The sequence below is a fragment of the Ursus maritimus genome, unplaced genomic scaffold, assembly GCF_017311325.1.
Source record: "Ursus maritimus isolate PB19 unplaced genomic scaffold, ASM1731132v1 scaffold_5, whole genome shotgun sequence".
NCBI classification, from domain to species: Eukaryota; Metazoa; Chordata; class Mammalia; order Carnivora; family Ursidae; genus Ursus; species Ursus maritimus.
The window spans coordinates 13,969,470-13,986,962 of NW_024426663.1; the positions used below are offsets into that span (position 1 = coordinate 13,969,470).

The window sequence follows — 17,493 nt, forward strand, 5'->3', positions numbered from 1 at the left end:
ACTTCTTTTTGAGAAATGAAGATGTTTCTCATGGCTACAGAATTTACAGTCAGTGAGGGAGCAGACTTAACTGATATCAGGAAACGGTTCCTTCCTTTCCTTAATCCTTCCCTGCTTATTTTAGCCGCTTCTCCACCCCGCCGGGAATACCATCCAGATCTTAGTCCAGGTAGATCTGACGTCAAGAGATGGCTTTCGTCGATTTGACGTGTAAACACTCATTTCCATTCCGGCTTGGAAGGGCTGGGGCTCCACTCAGCCGGGAGACCAAAGAGCGCTCGCCACCGCCCAGCCTCTCCTCGCGCGCCTCCTATCTCAGCAGAGTCACCGGGAGCGAGAAGTGGTCCAGAGTCCTAGGGCGAAAAGGGCTAGTGTTTCTGGCTTTTCTCCTTTCTTGCTTCTTCCCCCCATCTCCTTCCGACTTGTGTGCAAGCGAGTGTGTGAGCCATGGAGAGAAGAGCCTGGACTCTGCAGTGTACTGCTTTCGCTCTCTTTTGCGCTTGGTGTGCACTGAACAGTGTAAAAGCGAAGAGGCAGTTTGTGAATGAATGGGCGGCAGAAATCCCCGGGGGACCGGAGGCAGCTTCGGCCATAGCGGAGGAGCTGGGCTATGACCTTCTGGGCCAGGTAAGAGTTTGCACTTTTCAGAAACTTTCTGGGGCCCACAGGGACTAGCGGGACTGACGCGCGATCTCCCAAGTGGGAGCCCGAGGTTGCACTCTCCTGAGCCCAGTGGCAAAGAGCAGAAGCTTCTGCAGCTCTCGCCCCTGGCGCGCTTGGAGAAAGGAGGCTTGCATTATTTATTGTTTGGGCTGGAAGCAGCCAGGCAGAACGAAGCCGCTGCAGCTGGGTAAAGCTTATTCTTGCTGTCGTCCGCTTTGGCATTTAAATCCATTCCCGCGTGGTTTGGGAGAAAAAACCCTCCACGCTTGTACACCGAACTTGAGATACACGCAGGCTCTTACCAACCAAGCGCCCCCGGGAGAGGCAGTGCGCTCTGTCCCCTGGGACTCAGCTGGTCTCTGCGTCAGGAGCCGGCTGTTTCCTTTTTTTTTTTTTTCCCCTTCAATATGGCAGCATCAGATCTAAGTCCTGATGCAAGGGGTCAAACGGGCTCCGTGATGTCCGCCCCCAGCCTTTCGGGCACGCCCAGGGCATTGGAAGAGCGCCAGAGGCCGGGACTCACGACCCAGAGGCTGGGGGCCAGCGGAGCGGCTTGGGAAGACGGCGGGAGAAAAGGTGGGTGAAAGACGCGGGACCAACTCCCCTGGCCTCTACCGGGAGGTGCGGGTCTTCACCGGGAACTTGCAAAGTCTCAGCTTCACAACTTTGCTGGGTCAGTCCCCCTGAAGGGTCAAGCTGCCGAAATGACTGTGGGGCAAGGTTTTCTTTCTTTCTTGTTCTTCAGCCAAACGCCTAATAGCTTCCCGGAGGGTTTCAGCTTGTGATAAAAACTTGCCTGTCCAAGGGAGAGCTGGTTTAATAGATAGCTGGGGGGAGGGTAAGGGCGCTAAAGCATTACTAGAGTGACAGCTTAGGTGTGCGATTCCTGGGGGAACCCCAGGGCGGTGTGATTTCTAATCTAAGCTTTCCTTTTCCTTGGCTCGGAATCAAGCCCTCGCCCCTTGCCTTGGAACTGTGCCTCAAAGCGGGGGAGGAGGGAGTTGTAAAACATTTTGGCGCGTTTTTTCTGGAGGTGGTTGTAGAGATGCCGCTGAAGTCACGGATGAGTAATCGGCGTGGGCGTTGGCGATTCCATAGATCGAATCCGCTGGGGAATACGCCTCTCCTTGCTAGAGGCTTCATTCCCCAACTTCATGAACCAAATTGTCTTTAAAATGCCCAGGAGAAAAGTCAATACGCAGATTCACTTCTCTGTGTCCCAGAAGCCGACCAAGACTTTTTGCTTTTGCCCAGATTTTGTTCTGTGCCAGGCTCCGTGTTAGGGGCTGAGGAGTAATAGGAGGAAAAGAAACTTTCAAGGAATCAAGAATCCAGCAGAGACTGGTTTAGTAACAAATAATTGGAATTGCATGTACTTGGTGTAATAGAAGTTGCACCTGGAGTCTCAATATTTGTTCATTGAGGGATTGAAGAGGGACAGGAATTGATAACAGCCCAGTGGAGGAAACATTTGCAAAGGGTTTAGGAAGAAGAGTCAAGGTCGCCAGGAGAACATGGTGAGATTGTAGAAGGTGCTCCAGGCATAGAAAATAGATTGTAAGAAACAAGGAAGATACATAGAAAGCAGCTTGGAAGAAAGTGCAGGGAATTGTTGGGATCTAAAGAGAGTGTGAGCAGTAAGTGGAATTGTATTGGTAGCTTCTGTGGGCATCATGGAAATCTTGTGTGTCCTATGGGGGAATACCTGGGGACTTAATCCTATATCCTTTAGGCAGCCAAACAGTACTGGTAACTGTGTGGAAAGAGACTGGGTAAGAGAGAAAAATATCCCCTTTTTCTTTTCTCACCTGTTAGACCCAGACATATTTCCAAACCTGGACCATTCATTATGGGAATTGCTTTCAAAATCACAAATCCCAAACCAAAAAGCAATAAATCAGTATTCTTAGTAGGATCTTCAAAGAAGGGATGGAATGTTCACAAGAAGCTATAAGAAATAGTGTGTGTGTGTGTGTGTAAATCTATATTTACATATGATTTACATATGTTATATTTTCTCTAGCCATTTCTAGCTAAAATGGCATTACTAACAAACATTTTTAAAATAATAATTCTTTGGAAAAGATTGATAGTACTTTCTTGATTCTGTTTTATTTCTCCTTTTGTTTATAGTAATTTAGCATCACTACCCTGAGCTCCTGAAGGCCTCAGGATAAAGATAGAATTAGAGAGGTGACCAGAAGCAAAATCCATTGATAGCAGAGGAAGAGCTAGGCAGTGATGATCTTTTCTTAGGGTTACTTTTCCCTCTCCCCAGCTCCATGTATGGAAAGCCTTGAACTAGTGGAAAGTCAAATGGTCTCTACTAGTAGCTTATAACAATTATCACTATAGATTCAGTGGCTGGCTGTGTTTTGTAACAATGACAAATCATTTTAGCTGAATGTAACCCTGACTGTATAGAGTACCCAAAGGGTTTGCCAGCTTTCCACAAATTATTCTTCTCTGACCGGATAAATTTGATAAAGTGGATTTTTTAAAAAGAAATGTCTACCTACAGAATATTGTCACACAGAAACAAATTTTATTCCTCTGAAATTTGTGAAAAAGAGGTATCACTGGCCCCCAAGCATACAGTGAGCCCAAGTGATAATATTTTAAGCTCAACTTACTCAATACAGTGACAAGAGAGCGAAGGCTTCTATCAGTGTCTTCCTCAAAAAGAATAAAAATTGGCTTAATAAAAATTGCCTGTCTCTAAGTTACATGGGTTTCAATCTAGCCCATATATACTTATTTTGGATAAAGTGGATTTTTATTTTTTTTCTTTTATAGATTGGATCACTTGAAAATCATTACTTATTCAAACATAAAAACCATCCCCGAAGGTCTCGAAGGAGTGCCTTTCATATTACTAAGAGATTATCTGATGATGATCGTGTAAGTGTTATGCATTTGTCTTCAAACCAGTAACCTGACTTATCTGCTTTATGATTTCCAACATGAGCAAAAAGCACTTTGCAAATATGATTATTTTTTATGTGGTCACAATTATCTGTATTGTTTCCTGTTATTTCTATAGGGTTATAATTGCACATAATAATAACTGGATTGGATTGGGTAGACTGAGTTAAATAAATTTTATATATAATATGTATAAAAATATATGTTTAAAATACTAGCTCACAAATCCAGCTGAAGAGTATGAAAATGAGTACTGAAAATTAAATTTCAGCTCTAATAAAAATATTTGCCGGTACAATTAGTTAACAACCTTTTGTTATATGCCTATTATTTACTGAGCACTTTAATGTCCAATGTGAGGATGCCAAAGAAATTTAACATGTGAACACTAATTTTAATAAATTTCAGCAAAACTGAAAACACATTTTGCCATTTCTGTTTGGTTTGGTTATATGGGAAACTAGTGTTATTGAGCGAGTTTTAAATCCATGTGTTTATGAGCCAAATGTTTCCATAAGTATTGTATTGTTTCACTGAAAGCATTTGATCTCTTTTTATCCTGGTTTGTATACATATTCAGTGATTAGGCAAGAGCAGGAAAGGTCTAGAATGAATACAGGTAAATAGTGTGAGGACAATTTGAATATATATCTAGTGTACCTATTGATTTTTGAAGTCTGTTTTCAAGATCAGCAAACATATCAATACAAATGGTGACTAATACTGGGAGTACTGAAATTTGTATACACAATGTTGCCTTTTCTCAAGAATGTGCCATACTGGTAGAAATTTTTCCGGGCTGGCCTGTTTTCTGTTATCATGATTTCTATTGCCTAGAACACTCCAGAGAATTATGGAAGCTTTATGAGAGATAGAATACATCCTTTCAACTTGCTAGAAAGAAAATATAAGTGACGGAAAGGTGATAAAACTATTGAAAGTACATGGAATTTATAAACCCTGTGAAATAATTTGCTATTTATTTTATTTTTTCTGAAACTGATAGAATTTTAAAAGGGAGAATAAAAAGGCAAATTATCAGGGTACGGAATGACTGGGTCTGGGTTACCAGCAACCACACCTAGGCAAAGAACACTACATCAGGACCATGGACAGCGAACCAGCACTCCTAAGCCTATTCCCAGCTTTTACTCGGGCTAATGGCTAGATGTGTGGGACCAAACGGAGACCAAATCAGAGGCCCAACATTACTTGAAAAGTTCCTTGTCCAGGGAAGTCTTCCTTTTGCCATCCCAAAGCAGATGACTCATTGAATGGACTGTGAAAAGTAGGACAACTTCCAAAACTCTGGCTAGGCTTAGTCCTTGAGCAAAGCAAGAAAGAGATTTCCTTGTCTGCCTAAATGCATGCCTGACATTAATGCACAAGGAAGTCAAATTGACCTCCTTTCTCATCTTCACAGAAGAAAATTGGACAGAGTGGAGCAATACCTGTTATTACTGCAAGTATCTCACTAAAGTGAACAAATGACCCAGTTGTATTCTTTAGATATTTCTTTAATAATTGACTTTGGAGCAAAAATCTCAAGTGATAATGAAGAAAGGCTAAGAGTTTATTCTCAAACATACCTTCATCATAAAAAGGAGTCCATATAATCTTATGAAAAATTATCCCCAGAATAACTTTATTTTAGAAAAAAATCCTAGCACCCATAGAAGCTAGCAGTGGAAAACTGGATGAGATGATCTTTAATGCTCTTCCCAAATCAGAAAGATTATTTACATTAAGTACATGATACCTTATATAAGTAAAAGAAAGATATCACTAATTTCCTCTGCTGCATTTGGTCTGCTATTATAGAGATTAATATGGGATTTGGAGTTAATGACATTAATCATAACACTGTTTCCAACAATTGAATCTGATCAGATGGCAGAGTGCCTCTTCTTATATTCCATTTTTTAAAAATTGTTTTTGATTTTCATTTTATTGCTCTTTTTTTGATGGGGGATGATATTCTTTCAAAATAGCCTTCTGAAATGCAGCAATAGGCTATCTTTACTAGTCTGTTAATGAAATCTCCAACTGTAAGTGACTCTCTCTTTCAAAGATTAGTACTTGTTCCCTAGCAGCCAGCTTCCAAAGACCAACTCAGATGACAGGCAGTATATTCCAAGCATTGAGGTATTTTAAGCCAAAACAATTAAGCTTGAACATACAGGCTCTTTAAAAATAAATTATAGTGACTAATGTCTAGCTTTCAAGTCCCTCCCAATATTTATAATAGGTTTGCCATAGATTTTCTAATTCAAAATTCAGGACAGTCTTAGTGGATGGTTTTATCCTTTAGCAACAAATTATTTTTTAGTTTTTATTTTTGGATCTGACTCATGAGTATTCTCACGTTAACAACATCCCACCAGACACTGGACTATCATCATGTGTACGAGAGAGAGAATATGTTTCGGGTAGGAAACAGTCATGTTGCCCAGCGAAATAAGAGCATGGTATTATTTCATAATGAATATAACCACAAGGCAGTCCCTCACCCACTCAGGGTCTCAAACATAATAGGATTATGCCATAAATGTGGGAAAGGTAATTTTTGTATTGTCAGATCTCTGCATAATACATGAGACTAAATTAATGGTAACTGTGCATGGTCAGTAGTGCTCATTCATCACCTGGATCTGTTTCTCATATTAAATATTCTTAAGCAGGAGCTTAAAGCACAGGGAGCCAGAGTTTCAGATTCACAAAGACACAGCACCTTTCTTGTCTGGCATAACATTTGTAATTTCTACGTTTTGCGTGTAAAGAAAGAGAAATTAAGCTGTAAGAGCACCATAACAGCAGTCTCTGGAATCTCTTAGCTTGTTGACTCATTCCATGAAAATGGACAAATTTTCAGCTACAAAACCCTAAGACCACAATAAAAAAAAATCGGTATTATGGTCCATTTGCTGATGAAAGCAGGCTGAACGTTTACTTCCACTGGAATCATAGTGTAAATAATTTGAGGGAATCATCACTTCACTGACTCCTTCTCCTCCCCCTAAAGGTAGAGTTTACTGTAATAGAGGAAATGTTCATCTCCCCAGTGGGCAATCCCTTCTTCTCACTGAGCTGCCAGTTTGATCTGCAGTCAAACAAAAACTCTGATGGGGAGGGTACTGGGGCTAGTTAGAGGGAAGATGGTTACACAGGGATGACTATCTGACTGCTGATTTTCTTGCTATAAAACTCCTTGTAGGTAATATGGGCTGAACAACAGTATGAAAAAGAGAGAAGTAAACGTTCAGTTTTAAGAGACTCAGCACTAAATCTCTTCAATGATCCAATGTGGAATCAGCAGTGGTACTTGGTAAGTACTTACAGAAGGACTGTATAGGGCCTGGGCCATATATTTTGTTACATCAGCAAAATAGATTTTTTTTTAATGATAGACAATTCAGTAGAGGGCTATGTTACCTATGGAGATTAGGGCTGACGGGAGATCCATGATCTGGATCTCCTGTTTTACCAGATGGAAGTGTCTGAAACACAGATCTTTAGCTGTTATGAGAGGAAGGATTGTTACTTTCTTCTCTTAAACTTATCTGGAGCAAATGCAGAAGAATCATGTCTTGCAAGTTAAGAGTTAAGAGTTCCAAAACATTAATCATGGCAAAAATCACATCGGTCAAAGATACTCTTGAGAACCTTTAAATCATCCAAAGGATACCATGAACATGATTCAGTATATACAGCCCTGAGTGGCAATTCTTACATGCTAAGAAGTGAGAATTTCTGAACCAAGCTAAAGGAAGAAACACAAGGAGAGACGAAAGACATCTACATGCAGATGTCTAGACTTGCAAACTGTTTTACTTTAAAGATACCAAATCCTCATTGGTATGTGGGCGTTGAGTAGAGAAATTTTTTTTTTTTAAGATTTTATTATTTGACAGAGACAGAGACAGCCAGTGAGAGAGGGAACACAAGCAGGGGGAGTGGAAGAGGAAGAAGCAGGCTCATAGCGGAAGAGCCTGATGTGGGGCTCGATCCCAGATCACCGGGATCACGCCCTGAACCGAAGGCAGACGCTTAACCGCTGTGCCACCCAGACGCCCCGAGTAGAGAAATTTTTAAAAAGATTTTATTTATTTATTTATTTATTTAATTTATTTATTCATTCATTCATTCATTCATTCATCCATCCATTCATTCATTCATTCATTCAAAAGAGAGAGTGAGTACAAGAGGGGAGGAGGGTCAGATTGAGAGGGAAGGGAGCCTGACATGGGGCCTAATCCCAGGACCCTGAGATCATGACCTGAGCTGAAGGCAGAGGCTTAACTGACTGAGCCACCCAGTTGTCCCTGAGTAGAGAAATTTTAGGTGCCCCTTTTTGCCTGCAGAGTGTTCTCCCTTCCATTTTAATATTAAGCCTCTATGTCAGTAATAGATATTGATAGAAGTGGTTTTTTGTTGAGAATACTATAAAAGCTAAGTTTTCACGACAACCATAGGCTAAGGCTTAGACATCTTTGTTGTACAAAGGATGGGAAAAGGGATCAATTCCTCTTAACATTCTCTTAACCTAGGCAATACGTGTTCATTGCAGAAGAGACTCATTAACATTTGTGTATTGACTGCATGTCAAATACTATTCCAAGCGTTTGATATGAATGAACTCATTTAGTTCTCACATCATATTGTAGATATAATGATTATACCTATTTAGCAGATGAAGAGACAGAGACATGGGCAATAGTACCTTGCTAAAGTCATCTGATTATCAGCGGTAGGACCATAATTCATGGTTCCAGAGGTCATACTCTTAAATACCATGCTGTGTGATTGTTCTTGCAACTGATACAGAGGTCTTCTCTGGCTTTGGCCAAAAATCTATGTGTAGTTCCAATCTCCTGTGATTTAGCTTCATGTTGGCCTACTAAGTTCTTTTAAGAGGTTTCCCCTACTGCAGTGCCTTGGTGGCTCAATCTGTTGAGCACCCAACTTTTGGTTTCAGCTCAGGTTAAGATCTTATGGGTTGTGGGATCAGCCCCATCTTGGGCTGTATGCCCAGTGGAGAGTCTGCTTGGAGATTCTCTCTCTCTGCTCCTCCCCCCCCCCCTTGCATGTGCTCTCTCTAAAGCGAATGAAAACATCTTTAAAAAAAAAAAAAAGAGTTTTTCCCAACTTCTTTCTTAGGCGAATCAGCCAGGGGGAAATTCATTCATTGACACTTTTGGCTGTTATTATTTATAAATTTCTTACTGTCCCTTTCACCAGAAACCTGGCACTTTTCTAAAGCATCTCCCTCAAATGCATCTCCCTCAAATGCTTAGAAATGTGCTCATCTCTTTATTCCCTTGCTGTACAGCTCTTCTCACTTATAGTCCCATGCACTGTAACTATCAGAAAATTTATCTGAAAAAGAAAACTCCAAATCACCTCGCATAGATACTTACTCTCTAAATCACTCATACTTGGAAAAAAAATACATCACTCGTACTTGGAAACAAGCAGTTAAATTGCAAGTTCTGGTGAGACAGCAGCCTCCTGGGCATTCCAGGTTCTGCTTTTAGAAAAGTTATTAAAACATCCATGAATGACTATGAACCAGACAATATAAAGTAGGTTCAGTGTGGCAAGGGTGGCTCATGATTTGGGGAGAGATGGAAACATGGGACACCAAATAAAACTTTGGTAGATACAAAAGCTTAAGCATGTCATTATAAATGAATGAAACTTAGGGATAAACTTCATCTCAGAAGCTATGTAGCTCAGTGAGAAGGGGCAAGGAGTGATTCATCCTTTCAAGTGATTTTCCACTGGAACAACTGGGAAAAGAACAGTCCTCTGATGATTCACTTGGCTCTACCATCAACTTCGTTTTTTATTTCACCTAATTGCCTTCTTCTAAAAAGTAGAGTAACCCTAGGGAAAAAAAGATGGGTCTCCAGACTTGAGCTTCAGTTCTCATTTTGCAGCAAGTAAATCATGATTTCACCAATTCTTTGTTTTTCTTTATCAGCAAGATACTAGGATGACTGCAGCCCTGCCCAAGCTGGATCTCCATGTGATACCTGTTTGGCAAAAAGGCATCACAGGCAAAGGAGTTGTTATTACAGTACTGGACGATGGCTTGGAGTGGAATCACACAGACATCTATGAAAATTATGTGAGTCTGGGCCCTCCCATGACTGCAACTTAGGGAGAAGTCAACACAGACACAGAGTTAAGGCTTTCCTTTTCTCAGGTGGAAGACTGCTCTGACATTGGCCCCGAGAATTATGGGCCAAGGTTTTGTTCTTTCCCTCACCCTCCTGCCAGCACATGTGAACTTTTTTTTGTATCAGTGGGCACTGAAAGAATTCAGTAGAGCCAAGGATTTTACAAAGGCTTGTGTGTTGAGGAAGTGGGGAGGCACTTATACCAACTAAATTATTAAAAGCCATTCAGACTCTACATCGCTCAGTATTGGGGGCATTAAAGCCATCAAATCAAGAATACTGCCTGAGATTATTTTTGTAGTCTTCTTCCTCACATCCTTTATAGGTGTAATATCTCTGACATTGTGAAGTTATGTGAATAAGATTCCTTCCATGCAAATTCAAAAGGTACACCACAGAGTGTAAAAATGGCAAGCTGAGAAAAGAAACGTTTATTATGAATGGAAAATAAGTAAATGAAAACTACTTAATTGTCTTTTAAGTACTACGTGATATCTTAGGCCTTTAGATCAGTGTTTCATCTTTAAGATTGTCCCTTGTCTTTCTCTCATCATTCCAAATTCCCCAGCTAGAGAGCAAAGGGAAAGGGAAGCAAAAGAAGAGATAAAAAGTTTAGTAGAAAGTAGGAGTTATTGAAAGATATGGAAAATGTAGAGAAGAGGCCATAGTGGTAACAGAATTTCTATGTGGGAGGTGTTTTAGCAATCTGTTTGGAAAAGGAGGTGCGACCTAGAAACTTGTCTTACATTTCAAGCACGCTCCCTTTAATTAAATTACGTTTATTTAGTGTAACTGGGAAGGCTGAAGATCACTGTGGACCTGAGCCCCATCCCACAGTCACCTATTTCCACCCATAATCGTAAGGGAGATGAGTGTCCAAGTATCGCTAACTAGCTCTAGAGATTAGTTAAGTCATTCAACCTCTCTGGGTCTCAGTTTTCTTACTTAAAAAATGAGGTAGTCAAACTAAGTAAACTCTGATTCCTTCTGGTCCTAATATCCTATGAGCTTCAGAGAGTTATATAGGTTTGGTAACATTCACTGAGAATTGGGCGCTTGCTCACTCTTCTGTGTACATCATTTATGCCTGGTTTATGGGTATAATAAATGATCAGCAACTGGGCCAGAAACTCTCAAATGCAGATTTCTGAGCTATTAGCCAGGATGGAGGGGGTAGGGGCAGAAGGCTTGGGAAGTGCTACTTTTTTTTTTTTTTTTAATGATGCTACAGGGTTATTTCTATTGTCTCTTTAGGATCCAGAGGCTAGTTATGATTTTAACGATAATGACCATGATCCATTTCCCCGTTATGATCCCACAAATGAGAACAAGTGAGTAAATGTGGATTTGGGGGGAATATGTACTTTAAAATGCTTTTACCTGATTTGAGAAAATTACACTATACATACGATCCACATTTCAGCTCTCAGAAAAGTTTTCATGCACACCATTCATACCATAGTATTTTGTTGCTTTTAAAACAGAAACCAGTGCTTCTATTTTTATATTTCTTTTGGCTTACAGGACCATATTTCAATTCGAATTTCTTCTTATGTTATGAAATGCTCCCCTCGAATGGCACAGAATAGTCATAGCTTTAGAAAGAATGTTTGGGTCATAAAGAGTAAAATCTTCCAGCTCATCCTCTCCAACCCCAATTCCTCTATGAATCCCTTCCTATTAGCAACATATTTGATGTTAGTTGTGGAAATAAAAATAGATGACAAAGATAATAAATCCTCATGACTTCTTTTGATGACCACAGCCATGCTCACCAGTTCCCTCAGAAAAGTATGGCCAGATACCAGACAAGAGAGATGTACTCTGAGGCCTGGCCCTCAAATCCAACACATTTTCTGGGGGCATTGGAAGACTCAGTAATCTCTCCCAGAGTTTCTTCAAGGTATTATAAAGCTAAAGGAAGAGAAAAAGAGTATCTTCTGACTCATAAAATAATTCTCTCTAGCAACCACAATGTGATGAAGGAGGCCAAGAGCCAGAACTGACAAAGCAAGAGGCCAAATAAAGAGCCAGAGGCAAGAGACTTCTTAACCTTTTTTCCTAGCCACAAAGAAACTTCACCCTCTAGCCACATGACCTCAAGTGTCTATACCCATGTGAGAAGTCTTTTGCAGTATCTCTCATAACTTCAAGAAGACTTCCATACTTTCTTCTTCATTTGCTCTACCCAGAAGAGACTTGCCCCAAAATAGATCAAAGCCAAGGCAAAATTAGGGCTTATTGCTACAATTGGGATGGAAAGATTCTATATAAAGAGGTTACATTTTCTGTCCATATGGCTTTCTTTCTCTCAGACTATTACCCAGCTTGGGTCAATTGAATTCTCTCCTGCTTGCTCTCTTTCTCCCTCTTTCCCTCTTCCTTTCTCTCATATTCTCACTCAGAATTCCCATGTGACTGGTGCAGTAATGTTGACCTAAAGTTCTTTCTTTGGATGGTTCCCCCCTCCAGAAGGAAAAACACCAGGAAGAGAGCTGAGGCTCATGCACTTAGCCTCAACTTCTGGGTGTATATTTCCTCACTGGGGAGAAAGGGAGGCTTGAGGAGGGTTCCAAGATACTGCTTCTTTCAGTACCGGTTACTTCTAGGGTTTATTTCTTAAAGGGGTTAACTACAAACAATGCCTAAAAGTTAGAATATTCCAGTACTAGTACAATGGGAACCACCAGGGGGTACCTTGGAGGAAAGCAGGATATCTCAGGAACTTATGGCGGGAGCCCCAGACAAATTTTCAGCCACAGTTCTAAGAGCAGTGCAGGGCCAGGAGGAACATGTGCTCTTTTGGAACACGACCTTGTTGTCCTGGCTGGTAGTCCTGGCTTCACCAACTCTCAGTATAGAAGGTGACCTTGAGGAAATCACTTACTCTCTCTGCCTCTGTTTTTCATTTTGTCCCCTAAAATGGGTGATGAGGCACTTGCTCTTTACCCTCCTGAACGGAAATTCCTAAGGAAATGGGCAATAAGTTCTTGGAAGAAAGGGGCACTTTATTCTAAGAAGTTAGAACAAAGTAAAAATGGCAACTCTCATTCTACCCCCTTGGTCAAGACCAAAAGAGAAATCTGCTCTCAGCCAAGTGGGTGCAGCTGAAGAGACTTATAGCTGGAGGTGGCAGCCTTCTTCCCAGGCAGTGTCCTCTAGGTCTGGTCCCAGGATCCAGTGTGGATGATAAATTATGTGGTGGCTGCATGATAGCTGAAAACTTGGTAAAATGATATTCTCTAGAACTTCTCTCCTCATGAGAAGGAGGGACTCTGATTTCCCTTTTCGTTCCCCCCTAAAGGGGGAGTCTTATATGTAGTATTCATAATACTGGATAGCCAATTCAATAGCCACATTTTCCCCAATTCACAGAGCTCCAAAGCTTTCAGAGAAGTAGCCCATATAATGGTACTTCTTTTGTGCCTGAAAACCCTGAGTTTCCAGAGCACAGCCTGCCATGGAGCTCCCACATAGCCTAGAGTTAGTGTGACACAGCCAAACAGTTATGAATCCAGGCTTTGTCACTAGGTTTAGGTTAAAGTATTAGCTCTGCCACTTAATAGCTGGGTGACCTTGTACAAATTATCTAACTGCTTTTGTGCCTCAGTTTTATCATCTATTTAAAAGGGATAATAACAGTAGCTACTTTGTTGGGTTATTGTGGGGATAAAATGAGTTTACATATGTAATTGGCTTGGATAGTGTTCTGGAACATAGAAAAAGTTGTGTTTGCTATGATGTTGATGATGGTGATCAAGCCTTCTCATTTAGCAACTAAGATAGACCTCCTTTCAGTAAGAAACCAACATGACAAGAACAATATCATCTGAGAGGAGTAGAGACAGAGACAAGTCAATTTTCTGAGCCAATTCAGAATCTGCTCTTTGAAAATTACACAATTAGTAACTACCTCTCAGGGTCCTCTTGAAGCATCCCTATCATTTATCAAAATGTATAATGAAAAATAGAGTTGCCCTTCTAGCATGTTGTCAGAAATAAATCTCTTAGGTTTAGAAAATGAATGGCTCCATTTCGTCTTGGACTTTATAGCAGTTAGAGACCTATTATCTCCCAATTCCAAGGGCATTATCTCTCCAAACTATCTGTGTTGCTGCTGTTCTTTATTACTATGGAAATGAGATTAATAGAAGCTGCATTTGAATTCTCCTCTGCAAATCAAAAGAGGAATCACTATATAGTAAAATCTCAAAAGTGCAGGTAACTCTTACTATTAAGCTGGCATGAATCTATATTCAGAATTTCAATACCAATTACAGATTATTTTTCTGGTTAAATAACATGTGTGACAAGGGTATTTTAACTAGGATAATAGTAGTCTTTAAACTATCTTGTGGAATAATTTTTCAAAAAATCAATTTGTTTAAATGCCAGTTACTACCATTGTTCTAAGATAATAAAGGGTTCTTTTATCTCAGAGCCTAATTTAAAGAAAGAAAAAAAGCTACAGGTCTACAAAGAATGACATAGTACCACTTTGATAAAGCCTTCCATTTTTCTCAAGGTGTGGAGGTGGGAAGTGAGGGTAAGAGGAGGGAAAAATATCAATCCTTTTCTTACCATGATCCTACTGCACTTTTCAAGAAAATAATTTTCAGTATGTAAGGAGAGATAAATCATAGGTGCTGTCCCATTGCATCATTCTTAGGACAGAGGTGCTGTGCTGGGGATTTCTGCCAACAGTTTGATTCTATTGGCTCAGGCTGGAGATTCTGCTAACCTGGCCCTATCTCCCGTAAATGGAAATACAGGTGGTGGTGACTTCTAGGAACACACTTTCCAGAGGGTGACAACTCAGTTTCTCCTTCTATAAAAGCAAAGAGAGTTAATCCGTCAAAGAGGCATGAGGTTCCTTCTAGGTGTTCAATGTGCACACAATTCTCAGAGAACGGGTGTGTTGGTCGGGGCAGCTTTAGTTGCAAGTGAGAGAATCCTAATTCAAAGATGAAGTAAAATGGGGATTAAAAAAAAAAAATCACCCAAGGGATGGTCTAGCTTCACGCATTCCAAGATTCAGGAGCTCAAATAATATGCTATTAGGACCCCAATCACTATCTCCATCTTTTAGCTGCTTGCCTCCAATTAGCTTCATTCTCAAAAAATCAATCAATCAATTGATCAATCTTGCCTGGCAGCAAGATCCACATGGCTCACATGGAACTTAAAGCTGTAGATTCTAGAGAAAGAATAGAATTCTCTTCCACAGAATATGCAACAACCCTTTAAAGCTGTCAGGGAAGAGGAGGCTCATGATAGAATCACAAGGAATAAGGGAAATCTACTTCCCTAAAGGAGAAAATGCTAGGAGAGGGGAAAAAAAAAAAAGCAGCAGATGTCTGCTGCATTAGGAAAGACCTTGAATTAAAGATAATGATATTGTTCTGACTTAGGATTCCTCTCCAGTATTAACGTGAAGAAACAGAAACATCATTTAGTAAAAGGAGACCGAGAAATCATCTTTGGTACTTTAGGAAAAAAAAAAAAAAAGAGCAGTGAAAGAGAATTATTTTGGCTAGTCAATTTAGAATTTGTATATTCCCTGCTGGGCTAAATTAATACATGTCTTGTGTAGTAATGTCTAAAACTAGGTGCCTGACAGTGTTGCTCAGAGCTAAGTCTTCCTGTCTTTCCTATGTCAGCTCCTCCAAAGCACCAACAGCCTCTACACTACTCCCAGGTGCTTCCACAATGGGATGAATCAATTCACATTAGTTGACTTATTGACTCTCCCGAGGTCGGGGGTGGTGGGAAAAGATTATTATCCTCAGATATTCAGAACTGATGCTTTAATGGTAGACTCGGCTCCGTTTTAGAGATGGACTTTTCCCTACAGATACTCTGAAATTATCAATTACCCTCTTTGCCTGATGAGAAAACCAGTCTTGTTCAGGCTTCTGGCCCCGATCAGAGTTGCAAGACAACCCTGGTTTCCCAATTAGCCAGTAGAGTCCTGTTCAAATCTCAAACTCCCCTTGGTACCAGAAAACCCTCAGTTGCTTTAGTTTGGTGGAGGATGGTTAAAGGAGGGGAAGAGGGCTTGAGAGGAGAATTCGGTTCTATTTATCTTAGACTTGACGAGGTCCAGTCTATTTATCTAGACTAGGACTGGTCCAGGATAACCTACTCCAAGGAAGTCACTAGACAGGGAGTGAGGAGAAACCTCACCAAAACGTATGGAGCAGAAGCCACTTCTTTGAAACGGCTTCCAGAAGTGTCAGAGGTGCTCATGACAGTATCCATAGCTAACACTTCCCAAGCTCTTACATTATACCAGCTGCCATTCTAAGTGCTCTCTGTGCAGCATCTCATGTGTTGCCACGAAACTTGGGAGGACAAATAACTTACCCAAGGTCACATCACTAGGGAGTGTCAGAGGCTGGAATGTGAATCACATACTTTGGCTCCAGTAACTATATCATCTGATACCTACACTTCATCTAATACTGATGGGCAGGAAACTGGCCACAAGGCTGACAAAAAGTTAGTATGGCCATGTACCATGGATTCATGTGCAAACGACACTTTGCCCTCATTTATGTTTTATAACTCCTATTTTTAAATCTTCAGACATGGGACCAGATGTGCAGGAGAAATTGCCATGCAAGCAAATAATCACAAGTGTGGGGTCGGAGTTGCATACAATTCCAAAGTTGGAGGTAAAGCAGAGGGTTGCTCCTGGACTTTTGCACTTCAATTTGACTCTCGCATCACCTGGTGTGAATGAGGGGGGGAAGGGGGCTTTCAACAACCAGAGGAAGAAATGAATTCCATGTAAAATATGCTGCAGGATTTAAGTGTGATTTGCAAATAAATCAATGGATCTGGATTCCAAAAAAATGATAGCTGAATATGGCCTACACATCTTTGTGGAGAGAAAAATAGAAATGTTGAAACGCTTTTGAACCAAATCTAATTTTCTCTGTGTGCTAATTTACAAGGGTTCGTTATTGAGTGCTTGCTAAGGGAACAGAAGGAGGAGGTAAATTTAGGCAAAAACTTTCCCTGCCTCTCAATTCTGTCATTCTTCATTTCATAGCAAATAACTGTCTTAAGAAAATAAAAGAATACATACTGCTTACATGAAGAAGCCAAAGGTTATCTTCGACAGCATGGATTTAGAATCTAGTTGTTTCAGTCAGTGTCTTTGTGGGGAAACGTGGTAAGTTCCATGCGGGCAATTTAATAGAGGAACTATTTACAAAACTTAAGGGAAATTATCACCATATTGTACACCTGAAACTAATATAACACTGTATGTTAACTAATTGGAATTAAAATAAAAACTAAAAAAAAAGAGTAAAGGGAAACCAACAAGGGCTAACAAATGAAAACAGATGTTATCACCTTTAGGCCCAAAGGAGCAAGGGGAAGGAGAGATCAACAGCAACTGGAGAAAGTTGGGGCCATTGGAGAGAACCACTGGACAGGAGCTGTGGCCCTGGGTAAAACAACAGGGCTTCCTCTAGGCAAGGAGGATCCCGGGGAATGAGTACCTCACTCTCCTCTCTTCCCCCACCCTCCTGCTGCAGAGAACCCATTGATGCAATCCACGTTCTTGTGAGGACGGGTAGACAGTGGACCGGCAAGGGCTCACAGAGAAGATAATCATTGTCTTTCCTCTTTTCACTATTCCTACCTTGGGTTTTCAGTTATGCTTTGAATTTAGTTTGTTTTCCAAGCTACAACAAAAAAGATCAACTGT

At 40.7% G+C, this 17,493-nt stretch overlaps 1 protein-coding gene across 1 annotated transcript in view; it reads left to right on the forward strand.

The window, feature by feature from the left end:
• The first annotated feature begins 447 nt into the window (after nucleotides 1–447).
• Nucleotides 448–17,493, forward strand: part of PCSK1 (proprotein convertase subtilisin/kexin type 1) — a 41,787-nt gene continuing 24,741 nt past the window's right edge. Inside the window, exons 1-6 of the mRNA XM_040622068.1 lie at nucleotides 448–627; nucleotides 3,460–3,564; nucleotides 6,803–6,913; nucleotides 9,572–9,718; nucleotides 11,025–11,101; nucleotides 16,359–16,447. Coding sequence (XP_040478002.1) covers nucleotides 448–627; nucleotides 3,460–3,564; nucleotides 6,803–6,913; nucleotides 9,572–9,718; nucleotides 11,025–11,101; nucleotides 16,359–16,447 — 709 coding nt within the window. The remainder of the gene's footprint in view (nucleotides 628–3,459; nucleotides 3,565–6,802; nucleotides 6,914–9,571; nucleotides 9,719–11,024; nucleotides 11,102–16,358; nucleotides 16,448–17,493) is intronic.